The 13,846-nt window shown below is 35.9% G+C and overlaps 1 protein-coding gene across 1 annotated transcript in view; it reads left to right on the top strand.

The window, feature by feature from the left end:
• DOP1B (DOP1 leucine zipper like protein B) overlaps positions 1–13,846 on the top strand; it is a 136,964-nt gene that overhangs the window by 61,590 nt on the left and 61,528 nt on the right. The window contains exons 15-17 of the mRNA XM_044670271.1: positions 1,567–2,223; positions 3,111–3,113; positions 6,686–6,954. Coding sequence (XP_044526206.1) covers positions 1,567–2,223; positions 3,111–3,113; positions 6,686–6,954 — 929 coding nt within the window. The remainder of the gene's footprint in view (positions 1–1,566; positions 2,224–3,110; positions 3,114–6,685; positions 6,955–13,846) is intronic.

Below are 13,846 nucleotides of genomic sequence, written 5' to 3'. Positions count from 1 at the left end.
CAAGATCATGATCCAAAGCAGTTTTTGCCACACTGCTTCCCAGTTTTTCCCAAACTTCTTGTCAAATAACCATGAAAATTTAACAAAAAATATCAGTCTTAAGGTAAATCAAGGGGACAGCTGGGTAGCTCAGTGGATTGAGAGTCAGGCCTAGAGACGGGAGGTCCTAGGTTCAAATCCGGCCTCAGACACTTCCCAGCTGTGTGACCCTGGGCAAGTCACTTGACCCCCATTGCCCACCCTTACCACTCTTCCACCTATGAACCAATACACAGAAGTTAAGGGTTTAAAAATAAAATAAAATAAAAATAATAAAAAAAATTAAGGTAAATCAAAACTACAAGTAAAAGCAATTAGAAAAATAATCAGTTATTTTATTGTTTCCTAGAGAGATAGAGTGTGTTGAATACTTCAAACTTTGAGGAAGATCAACTGAATAATAGTGTATGTAAGAAAAACAGTTGACTCTAAAAAAAGACCAACATCCTCTGAGTAAGCAGATTGATATAACACACTAATCTCTCTTCATATTATTGATATATTATTCTAATTGAAGACCATGAACTTTTCATGCATTTATATAATGTTATATAAAGTAGTTATCTGTGTATTTTCCTCTAGAATATAAGCTCAAAGAGGGCAGAGATTCTTTTTTTAAGTATCAATTTCTTTTTTAATTAGTTCATTTATTAAATTAAAGTTCTTAGGCTTCTCCTTCCTTCCCTCCTTTCCTTGCACTAGAGAAGGCATCATTTGAACCCCTCCCCCCCACAAAAAAAAAATATATATATATGTATATATACATATATATATATATGTCTTGCTTGTTTCTGTTTATCAATTCTTTCTCTGGAGGTGAGCATACACAAGTTATTCTTCAGACAACATTTTTCTGTTGCTATTCATAATTTCATGTAGGTCTTTCAATGTTTTGTTTTGTTTTTAATTAGCCCACATTTCTTACAGTGCAGTAATATTCCATCACAGTCACATGCCACAACTTGTTTAACTATTCCCCAATTGATGGGCATCCCCTGAGTTTCCAGTTCTTTGCCACTACAAAGAGAGCTGCTACAAATATTTTAGAATATATAGGTTCTTTTCTTTATTCTCTAATCATTTTAACAAACCTAATAGTGATATTTCTGGGTCAAAGTTTTTACACAATTCTATAACTCTTTGGGCACAATTCCAGGTTACTCTCCGAAATAGTTGGATCAGTTCACAGTTTCACCAACTGTAGTGCAGAGATTTTGCCTTATCTTTTTTTTCTTCCTTATCTTTACTTTATTCTTACCACAGGCTCTGAAGGCAACAGGTTCTTAATAGTTTTTTGTTAAGTCAGTGAATGAATTTAAAAAAAAAATTCTTATCCCGGACTAGAGTTACAGTTCTGAAAGACAAAAGAGGTTTTTGATTTGTGTGTACTTTTTAAATATTACATAGAAATTAACTAAATCTGAATCCCTTCTTTTCAAGTTTTCATAATTAAAAAGTGAAATATTTTTATCTCATGACAGAATCCTAAAATAGATAAAAGTGATGGAAAAACTGTAGAAAATGTAGAAACAAAGTCTGCAATTCCTGATGATGATGATGATGCTTCATTTCCCCCACTTAAATCTGAAGACAGTGGTATTGGCCTAAGTGCTTCATCCCCAGAACTTTCTCAGCACTTAGGAATCCCTAAGATTTCTCCAGAAAAGGATGATGTCTGGAAAAGAAATGGTAGCATGCAAAAAACTTTGCACTACCTTCAAGAACTAGTTACTACTTTTACCAACAAGCACATTTTTGGAGTGCAGCTACCAGAGCGTGGAGAGGAAAATCAGTCAATGGTAACTATAAGCCCAAAGGACAAAGATGAAGCAAACATCACAATTATTGAAAACTCTGGCAAGAAGAGAAGCTTACTGGAAACAAAGGCAATCACAGTGCCCCAGTTTAAACAGATGCTTTCAGACTTATTCACAGTCCGAGTGTCTCCAACTAAGCAAAAAAGGCCTTCTTTTTCTTCAACCCATAACCTTGGCAAGAAAAAGGAAAAAGAGGAAGAGGAATGGTATATTTACAAGGTAATTATTGACTTGGGAGATTTGAGCAAGGATTGCCAGGAAGCCTTTGCTAGTGCTTGTCGTTTTCTGCTGGACTGTTCGACCTTCCCTGTCTACCTTTCTCAGGAGGAAACAGAGCATCTCTATACATCTCTTTTCCAAGCACCTGGTAAGAAGGAAATAATCTTTTAAATAATCTATAGAAATAAGTTTCCTGGGGCAGCTAGGCCACTCAGTGGATAGAGAGTCCTGCTTACTGACAAGAGATCCTGGATTCAAATCTGGCCTCAGACACCTTTACTGCATAACTCCAGTTGCCTAGCCCTTGCTACCCTTCTGCCTTGAAATTAATACTTCGTATTGATTCTAAGTCAGAAGATAAGGGTTTAAAGAAAGAAAGAAAGAAAAGAAGTTCACTATTGACTAACAATAAAAATAATCTTTTTTTGGAATTTTAAGATTTGCAAAATGTTTTACATATATCATCATCTTATGTAATAGCCTCAACAACCTTCTAGGGCAGGTTCTGTTATGAGCTTTACTTCATAGGTGAGAAAAATTGAGTTTGAAAAAGGTTAAGTAACTTTCTCAGTCAATCAGTATATATTTATTAAGCACCTGCTCTGTGTCAGGTACTGTGCTAGGAAAATACAAGAAGTCACAGAAGACAGCCCATGGTTGTAAGGAGCTCACAATCTAATGAGGGAGACAATAAAGAGATATGTACAAACAAGTTATAGGCAAGATAAATAGGAAATAATTAAAAGATGGAATTGGAATTAACCAGATTCATCAGAATTAAGAGGAGTTGGGAAAGGCTTTCTGTAGAAGATGAGATTTTAGCTGGAATGTGAAGGAGAAACCAGGAGACAAAGATGAGGAGGGAGAGTATCCTAAGCATTCTCTGGGGCTAAGAGATGGAGCACCTTGTTCTCGGGACAGCAGAGAGGCCGGTGTCCCTGGGTTAGAGAAGCCTGGAAAGTTAGGAGGATGCTGGCTTATAAAGGGCCTTGAGTGCCAAAGAAAATGTGTCATATTTGATCCTAGAGACAACAGGGAGTCATTAGCGTCTAGTTGGATCTGAGCTTTAGGAAAGAGTGGAGTGGAAAGAGATTTGAGGTAGGTGGACCCCTGAGAAGGTTATGGCAATAGTCCTGAGTGCCTGCAACAGAATAGTGGAGGTGCCAGATGAAAGAAGGGGATATATTCCAGAATGAAAATGAAGGATATTGAAGAGCTGAGTATGACCCGTAGGTTTTGAGCCTGAAGGACTAGGAAGATGATGTTGCCTTCTACATTATAGGGATGGTGAGGTGGCTCAGGTGCCAGGCTTGGAGACAGGAGATCTTGAGTTTAAATCTGGCCTCCAACACTTCCCATCAGGATGTCCCTACACAGGTCCCTTAGGCCCCAATTGCCTAGCCTTTGCCACTCTTCTGCCTTAGAAATAATATTTTGTCTCAATTTTAAGACAGAAAGTAAGGATTGTGTGTGTGTGTGTGTGTGTTGGTGTGTGTGTGTGTGTGTGTGTGTGTGTGTGTGTGTGTGTGTGTGTGNGTGTGTGTGTGTGTGTGTGTGTGTGTGTGTGTGTGTGTGTGTGTGTGTGTGTGTGTGTTTTAAATAGGGAAACTAGAAAGGGCAGAGGCTTTAGGGGAAAAGATAATGAATTTAGTTTTGAATATTTTGAGTTTAGGGGTGGAGGATGAGATCTGGATGAAAATCTAGCCAAGTGTCTGGGCAGCCCAGTAGGTTGGAGGGAGTGATATCCTGAGAGAAAAGGTCTTCAAGGATTATTCCTAACTTTGCAGAGGGCCTTTTGGGTGGCCTGTTGAAATCACAAGCCAAATTGTAAAGTGTTTGAAAAAGAGAGTGAGAGAAAGTAGAAGCCTCTATCCTAGACAACCTTTCTAAGGAATTCAGCCACGTAGGGCAGAAGATGGAGGGGATGCTAATGAGCCCGGGCAATGGGGGTGAGAGGGGACTTTTTGAAGAGGAGGGAGATGTAGACATGCTTGGAGGCTACAGGGAAGGAGATGGATGAGTGGAAGGTTTAGCCTGAGAAAGGGCCAAGGCCACCTCTTCATGGGACACAGGGGTGAAGGAGGCAGTGGCAGAAGGCACTGGGATACGAGACGAGGATTGAATGTCTGGTCAATGGCTGCAATTTTTTCTGTAAAATAGGTGAGGTTCTTAGCTGAGAAGGTAGGGAGAGAGGTTGAGAAGAAGGATTATGGAGAGTGGGATGAGGAGGACAATAATAGGATTGCCTGGCAGCAGGGAGGGCAAAGTCAAGACGTTTGTAGTCAGGATAGTGGTGTGATTTCTCTCAACCTTTGTTCGTGGGTAGGAGTGAAGGTGGCAGATTGGGGAATGATTCAAAGCTGAGTTTCGACAGGGCACAACTGGTAAAGTGATGAGGGTGAGGGTCTCAGGAGGAAAGTGTAGAATTAATTGGTTCACCAAGGGGTCAAGATGGGGAAAAGATGAGAGAGTGGCTAGTGCAGGAGGGATGGTCAAGGAGTTAGGGGGGTACCAGGTCCTCAATGAGGAAGTAAAGGAAGTTACCTGGAAGTCTGTGAACAACAGCTGTGGGGATTTTTATTGAGTGATAGAGATGAATAGTATAAACCTCAATGGAGGACAGATCTTAAGGGATGGAGACAGGAGGAAAACCTGGCAGTAAGAATAAGGAACAGGGGGCAGCTGGAGTGAGAGTCAGGCCTAGAGACAGGAGGTCCTAGGTTCAAACCCAGCCTCAGCCACTTCCCAGCTGTGTGACCCTGGGCAAGTCACTTGACCCCCATTGCCCACCCTTACCAATCTTCCACCTATGAGACAATACACCAAAGTACAAGGGTTTAAAAAAAAAAAAAAGAATAAGGAACAAGAAGTGTTTCGATTCCATTGAATAAAGATTCAGCTACTACAGGAAAGTGTGGCCAGGGAGGCTGTGTTGCCACAGGGGAGCCAGGTTTCATGGATAAGTTAAATGATGGAAAAAATGGGAGAGGAAAAGAATTAAGATGAAGGGAAGTTTGATGTCTATGAAAGAGGAATTCCAGAGGGCCCAGTGGAAAGACTATGTGTATGGGTGGTGAGAGCATCTAAAGCAGGATTTAAATCAAGACCTTCCTGACTTTGAAGTTTAATACTCTTTCCCCTAACGAGGATCTTTTGCTTTTATCACACTTTTTTTTCCCTTGTGCCAGTTGCAGGGAAAGGCAGATGGAAACATTTTGTAGTGATTTTTGTAGTGATTAGAGCTGGAAGAATCCTTAGGAAGCATCTAGTCTACCCTTTTCATTTTACAGATAAAGAACCAGAACCAGAAAGAGGAAATGATTTGCACAGTGACACATAGATTTTTTTGTGCCAATTCTACTGCTAATTCTGACCCTCCATAACCAAAAAATACAAATGTGAATCTAATTGTAAAGAAGAATCATATTTAGTATTAGGTTTTCTCATTTTTTTCCTCAGCAGCAAACTGTGATAAGTTAGGGAAAAGGCAATTAAATATAATTATATGATCAAATAGCTGATACATATAAAATTTTTATGATTTTCAACGTAATTGAATTAATCCCTCACAATAATTCTGCAAAGCAAACAGTACAAATATTATTATCCCCATTATGCAGGAAACCAAAGCTCAGAGAGCGACAATACATGTATGACCCAGATAAAATTGCTTGCCACCTCCAGGAAGGGAGAGGGAAGTGAAGAAGGGAGACATTTTGGATCATATAACTTCAGAAAACTTATGTGGAAATTTGTTATTACATGGAATTGGTTAGAGACATATATATTTAAATAATTTTTTAAAATAAATAAAGCTTACCCTCAAAGTAACTAATTAGAACATAGTAAGTGTGTTGGGACCAAGACTGAAAGTCATATCTTTGGACTCCAATTTCAGTACTATCAGATACACTATGTTGCTTCTCATAATCCTAGAGAGTCACAGACTTTCCAAATTTTATAGATTTTTCTGTACTATGGCAGGATTTGTTTTTGTTTATGGTATGCAATTTCACTGCTACAGGAAGCCCCCCTGGGGGGGGGGGGTTCTTTCTTTCAGAGCAGTTCTACTGTCCTTCTCTAACTTAGAATCTTAGGTGCCTGAAGATCTAAGAGGTTAAGCAACTTAACTCCTTTGAATGGTCAGAATCAGACTTCGACCTTCTTGATTCCCTAAAGCCAACTTTCGATCTACTATACCATGCTGCAAATGAAGACATTTATATGTAACACATAGATTGTTATCCCTCTAATGCAGTGATTCCCAAAGTGGACGCTACCAACCCCTGGTGGGTGCTGCAGCAATCCAGGGAGTCAGTGATGGCCCCAGGTGCATTTCTTTCCTATGAATTGCTATTAAAATATAAAAAAAATTAATTTCCAGGGGGCTAAGTAATATTTTTTCTGGAAATGGGGCAGTAGGCCAAAAAAGTTTGGGAACTACTGCTGTAATGGTATCAAATCTACTGACAAAATAAACTTCCAGAATAGCATCTTCACTTTAAATGTTTGCCTGATAATGAGTTTTAAGCTGCCGTGAAGTCTGAAAAATTGAGTATCTTAATTTCTTTGTTTTTGTGTCTTCGTTATGTTGTCTTCCCTTTGTGGAGAATGTGAATCCAGCTTCCCCATGTGGCTTAAATCTCTCATGACTATCTGCTGCTGTGTAAATGACTGCCAGATTCAGAATGTCTCCATCTTCACACTGCTCGAGATAATAAGCCATTCTCAGTCCCTGGCCCTTGTGTGTGAAGACAGGATGAAACGGAGTAAAATCTCTGGAAGTAATCCACTGTTTGGAAAGTTACAAATGGTAACAGTTCCTCCCATTGTTCCAGGAATATTAAAAGTCATTGCAAAGAAAACGGACTTCTATCAGGTACTTTTTAATTTGTGTCTATCTTGGAATGTGAATAGGGCATTTTTCTAGCCTCTTCATTCACAGGGGTCATTGTGAAAATAGTTGCATTCATGAAGTGAATTTAAACTGCATTCAGAATTTTACAACTGAAAATTTTTTTTAAATTGAGATTTCAGTAGAAAGGAGAAAGCTATGGGTACCAAATATCATAAAACTATCAAAGTCACAGTTTGTTAATTTTGTTTAACTACTTTTCTTTTTTACAAGGTAGGGCTTATTTGGTATTGGGAGAAATTATATCTGGAAATTACTGCGATAGAAAGCCAAAATGAATTAATGAAATAGCTTTTTAAAAAATTGATAAAATGGGAGCAGCTGAGTAGCTCAGTGGAGTGAGAGTCAGGCCTAGAGACAGGAGGTCCTAGGTTCAAACCCGACCTCAGCCACTTCCCAGCTGTGTGACCCTGGGCAAGTCACTTGACCCCCATTGCCCACCCTTACCACTCTTCCACCTATGAGACAATACACCGAAGTACAAGGGTTAAAAAAAAAATTGATAAAATGATGTATGATCTTTGAAAAAAAGTTTAAAAACTCAAATTACTTAGTTTGAAAGATAATCTGAGGCTTTTTAGATGTGATACTTCAAATTTATTATACAAAAGATAATTTTCTCTTTCTCTGTTCTTTTTTTTGTGAGGAATGAAAAAGAGAAACTTTGAGCTACACCATTAAATAATTTAGTTACACTTAAAAAGTAATTTGTTTTAAAAAGTAAAGGTTTAAAACACCCCAAAGTAAATTATCAAGTTTATAAGATTCCTTTCTTTTAAAGTGTTTTTTTAAACTAAAGTTTCACCTATTCTAAATAATTCTTCCAAAAGCCAAAGTAGGGTATAGTGGAGAAGATACAGACTATATTGCTTTGAGTGGCTGTATGAAGTGTGTGATTCACTGAGCTGAAAAGCCCCATCATGCTATCTGATCTCTCCATCTGTGACCCCTCCCACCTTTTTTTAATCATAAATTACCTTAATGATATCTTTTACTCTACCTCCTGCTTATAAATTTTAGTATTGGATAAGAATTGCTTAGGATAGAGTAGAGATGTTAAACCTCTAGGTACAAAGGAAGTTTTCAATAGGAGAAATGATGTTGAAACGTTAACAACAGAAAAATACAAATTTCCCAAATATTCCCTATTTATATGAATTCTTATCCTAAAGCCATACTACAGGGGGGAAAAATGAAACTTGAACTAAATGTCATAGGCAAACAAGATGACCTGATTTATAGAAAGCTGCTTCATGTAAATAAATTGTACCCATAATTATGGTTTAGAGAACTTGAAAGAGCTAATTGAAACAGATAGAATACAGATGATAGTGGAAGAGAATGATGAAAAGGTCCTTTGCACTCTTAGGGAATGATGTTCAGAAATGTGTGAATACATACTTGTTACAAGAGATTTTTTTTATTTTCTTATTTAATGGGAAGAAAGAGCAAAAATAGATTTTTGTTCATTGAAAAAAATTTAATGTAAAAAACACACGATAGGTACTTAAAAACAAGTGTTCAAGTTGATCTGAATCCTGGGGACATCACTTCAGGAGCCAGAGGTGATAAAATTGAACACAAATTTTCATGGATATATTCAACTATATTTATGTCTACCCTGGGTTTCCTTATTGCCCTTTGAATGCTTCTCAGTTTTAATCTCCTGAGATATTATTTCTTCAGAAATTGTAGTGTTCTTGATTCATAGGCATATAGTATCACCAAAAAAATATTAACATTAAATAGATGAATTTGGACATCATTAAAAGCACAAGGCAGTTTCTCATATCTTTTCAACTTGCTCTCTTTCTTATTCATTTCTTATCTGGAACACTTAGTTGCTACAGCACTAATGGCCATGTGTTGATTAACTAATCTATTCCATTAATCCACCCTTCTATTTCCTAGCCAGTACCAAATTGTTTTAAAGATTACTGCTTTATAATATAGTTTGATATCTGGTACAGCCAGGCCTCCTTCCTTCATTTTTCCATTAATTGTCTTGATACTCTTGGCCTTTTGTTCTTTCAGATAAACCTTGTTGTTAATTTTCTTGTTCTATAAGCAATTTGGGAATAGTTTGGTATAGAACTGAATAGGTAAATCAATTTAGGTAGGATTGTCATTTTCAATATTTTTGGCTTATCCCTATCCATGAGCAATTTAATTAATGTTTTTCCAATTTCTTAGGTCTGACTTTATTTATGGGAAGAGTGTTTTGTAATTGTATCCATCTAGTTGCTGAGTTTGTCTTGATAGATATGCCACCAAGTATTTTATATTCTTTAGAGTTATTTTGAATGGAATTTTCTTTTACACCTCTTGCTGTTGGATTTTGTTGGTCGTAAATAGAAATGCTGATTTATGTGAGTTTATGTTGCATCCTGAAAATTTGCTGATATTCTGTTTTCAGTTTTTTGGTTGATTCACTTAAGTATATCATCATATCATCTGCAAAGAGTGATAAACTTTGTTTCTTCATTGCTTATTCTAATTCCTTCTATTTCTTTTTCTGCTCTTATTGCTATAGCAGGCATTTCTAGTACAGAATTAAATAAGAGTGGTGATGATGGGCATCCTTACTTTATATCTAACCTTATTGGGAAAGGTTTTAGTTTGTCCCCATTATGGATAACACTTGATGGTAGTTTTAGATAGATGCCATTTATCACTTTCTAGAAGGTTCCATTTATTACAGTGTTTTATAATGTTTTTATAAGGAATGGATGTTGTATTTCTTCAAATACTTTTTCTCTATCTATTGAAATAATTATCTGGTTTCTATTGGTTTTGTTACTGATATGATCAGTTATGCTGATTGTTTTTCTAATATTGAACCATCCCTGGTATAAAATCCACCTGATTGTAGGGTATGATTCTTGTGATATAATGTTGTAACCTCCTTGTTAGTATTTTATTTAAAACTTTTGCATCAGTGTTCATCAGAGAGATTGGTATATGGTTTTCTTTCTCTGATTTAGCTCTTCCTCATTTAGGTATCAATCCCTCATTTGTGGCATGAAAAGAGTTTGTAGGGATTCCCACTTCCCCTATTTTTAAAAAAATAGTTTATATAGTATTGGAGTTAGTTGATTTTTGAATGTTTAATAGAATTCACTTGTGAATCCATCTGGCCCTGGGGCCTTTATCTTAGGGAGTTCCTTGATGGTTTTCAATTTCTTTTTCTGTGATAGGATTCTTTAAGTATTCTATTCCCTCTTTTACTAATCTAGACAGTTTATATTTTTGCAAGTATTTATCTCTTTCATTTATCAGATTTATTGGCATATAGTTGGACAAAATAACTCCCAATAATTACTCCACTGGTAGCAGTTTTCTCTTTTTTATTTTTGATACTGATAATTTGATTTTTTCTCTTTTTTAATCGTCAACCAATGATTTGTCTATTTTATTCATTTTTTCATAAAACCAACTCTTTGTCTTATTTATTATTAGTTCAAAAGTTTTCTTACTTTCAGTTTTATTAATCTCTCTCTTGATTTTTAGGATTTCCAAAATGATACTTAAGTGAGCATTTCTAATTTGTTCTTTTTCTAGTGTGTTTAGTTGCATGTCCAATTCATTGATCTGTTCTTTCACATATAAGCATTTTCAGATGTAAATTTCCCCATAAATACTGCTTTGGCTGTATCCCACAAGTTTTCATATGATTATCTCCTCATTGTTATATTTTTTTATGAAATTATTAATTGTTTTTGTGATTTGTTCTAATCTCTATTTAATTTCTATCTATCATCTTAATTTCTATCTAATTTCTAATTAATTTTTAGTATTCTTGCTACCCTTTGTTGAGTGTAATTTTTATTCCTTGATAGTCTGAAGAGTAAGTATTTAATATTTCTGCTATTTTACATTTGAGTATGAGGGTTTTCTGCCCTATTATGTGGTCAGTTTTTGTGAAGGTGCCATGTACTACTGAGAAAAAGTTGTATTTCTTTCCATTTCCATTCAGTTTTCTCCAGAGGTCTATCATATCCAGTTTTTCTGAAATTCTATTTACCTATTTCTTTCTTGTTTATTTTTTTGTTGGATTTATCTGTTTCTGATAGAGGAGAGTTGAGGTCCTCCACTACTAACATTTTACCATTTTCTCCTAAAACTCATGAAACTTTTCCTTTAGGAATCTGGATGCTATTCCATTTGGTGCATAAATGTTTAATATTGATATTGTTTAATTAATTATGGTACCTTTTATCATGAAGTAGTTTCCTTCCTTATTTCTTTTGATTAAATCAGTTTTTACTTTTGTCTTGTCCAAAATCATGATTGCTACGTCTACTTTTTTCACTTTAGCTGAAGCGTAGTAGATTCTGCTCCAGAATCTTACTTTTATTCTGTGTGTGTCTTCCTGTTTTAAATGCGTTTCATTTAGACAGTATATTATGTGGTTCTGGTTTCTAATCTACTCTGCTATCTTTTTCATTTTATGAGTTGTGATGGATATTTTTCAACCAATCTACAAATAAAACAAAGAGACAAAACTCCAAGGCAATAACAGGTTTATTGAGAGAGTCCAGTGTCTCTCTGCAAAGCTGGGTCACTAGGTTTTCCTGCCAACCTAAGACAATTGAATAAGAGTTTTTTCCCTTTTTAATACTTTAACATTACATCACAAGATCCCACCCCAAAGGTCAACCATCAATCCTAGGATAGTTGGAAAATGAGAGATATCTCTACCAGACATTTTTCTGCCCCGATATCCCTGTATGCCATATATGGTGAAGCCTTCTGCTTAGAGGGCATGACCGATAGATTTTCTGCTTAGAAGACACTGCCCTTGTATAAAAAGAGGAAGTAGCTAGATTTACTGTGTAGTTAAAAGTTTTCCTTTGTAAAAAATAATTATTAGAATTCTATTAATCTTACTATAATTCTGTTAATCACAAATCAATCGTTGTCCCAGAATAATCACTTCCTTTGGCTACATACTGATTAATTGTGATAACTGAGCTCTTATTTTTAAAAGAATCAGGAAACTCAGTGGAATTGCTTGTCAACTCTGGGAAGGGGGAGGGAAAAGGGAAGAGGTAAAGGAAACAAAATGAATCATGTAACCATGGAGAAAAATAAAAATAAATAAATAAAAAGAATCAGAAGTCATGGATTCTCATTCTCTTCAAAGTAAGTTCATCCCATTCACATTCAGTTATGATTATTAATTGTGTATTTCCCTCCATCTTTTCCCCCATTTAGTCTTTTCTCTCTCTTTTTAGCCTTTCCCTGTTCATAGATGTTTTTGTTTTTGATGACCACCTCCCCCAACTCACCCTCCTTTTTGTCCATCCCTCGCCCCTGCCACTTCTCTATAGGGTCAGGTAGGTTTCTATGGCTAGTCGACTGAGTGTGGTATTATTCCTACTTTGGGCTAGTTTCGATGAGAGTAAAGTTTAGTCATAATCACTTCCTCTCATATTCTCCTCCATATTTACCACTTATGTACCTCTTAATGAGAAGTAGTTTACCTTTTACTTCTTACGTATTTTAGGTATCTCACATTTTTTTAAGAACCTTACCTTTTTTCAAGTATCATAGATATCTTAATTATTTCAATTATCACCTTCCCAGATATGAATGTACTCAATTCAACCTTATCAAAAATCCTTAAGTTTTCATTTTACCTTTTTATCCTTCTCTTGGGTGTCATATTTGCTCATCTAATTTTCTTTCCAGCTCTGGCTTTTTGATCAGGAAAGTCTGAAATTCTTTTATTTCATTAAATATTAGTTTTTTACATAAGATTATGCTTAGTTTTGCTAGATATGTAATTCTAGGTTGTAGTCCTAGATTCTTTACCTTAAAAATATCATATTCTTTGTCTAATTCTTTAATGCAGAAGCTGCTCGGACCTTTCTAATCTTGATTGTGGCTCCTCAATATTTAAATTGTTTCCATATGGTCACTTGTAGTACTTTTTTCTTGGCCTGGGAGTTCTGGAATTTGACTGCAGTAGCCCTGTGGTATTATTATTTTTCTGGAGGTGATTGATAGATTCTACAATTTCTGTTTTTCCTTCTTGTTTAAGTATATCAGGGCAGTTTTTGTTTTTTTTTATGATTTCTTGTAATGTGGTGTCCAGGCTCTTTTTTTGATTTTGGCATTTAGATATTCTGATGATACTTAAATTATCTCTCCTAAGTCAGCTTTCGAGGTTAGTCATTTTTCCATTGGGATATTTAAAATTTTCTTCTATTTTTAAATTTTGTCTTATTGTTTCCTGATGTCTAATTCTAATTTGGGGGGAGTTATTTTCTTCCTTGAGTTTGTGTTTTCTTTTCCATTTGTCCAATCCTACTCTTTTAATACTTGTTTTCATCAGTGTTTTCTTTTTGCCTACATTTCCATTTAGTCCATTCTGTTCTTTAGAAATTTGTTTTCTTCAAAGTATTTTGTATGCTTCACTTTTCATTTGGCCTGTTGTAGTTTTTAGGTGATCTCAGTGAAATTTTCCCCCAGCTATTGAGTTTTTCTGTCAGTTCTCTTATTATTTGGTTTATTAACTTCTTCCAGAGGTTCCTTTGAGACTGGAAATTCTTTTTACCCTTTCCTTTGAGGCTTCATATGTTTCCTTTTTGGCATTGTTGTCCTCTTCTGAGTTTGTATTTTGGTCCTCTCTGTTACTAAAGTAACTTTCTATGGTCAAGGATTATTTTTTGTTTTTTTGTCTTTTGTTCATTTTTCTAGTTGTTTTTCCCCCCCATTACCTTATCTGTCTGTTGAGGTTCTTCTCTGTTCCTAGGGTAGAAGGCACACTGCTCCAAGCTTGCAGAATACTCTTCTCTCGTGCTTGGGGTAGGCTCAGCTGCCTTTGTTTCTCATGGTATGTCTGTCCAGG

The sequence above is a fragment of the Gracilinanus agilis genome, chromosome 3 (assembly GCF_016433145.1).
Source record: "Gracilinanus agilis isolate LMUSP501 chromosome 3, AgileGrace, whole genome shotgun sequence".
Lineage (NCBI taxonomy): Eukaryota > Metazoa > Chordata > Mammalia > Didelphimorphia > Didelphidae > Gracilinanus > Gracilinanus agilis.
Note: the sequence above shows the minus strand (reverse complement) of the source record. Positions and strands in the feature narration are given on the sequence as shown.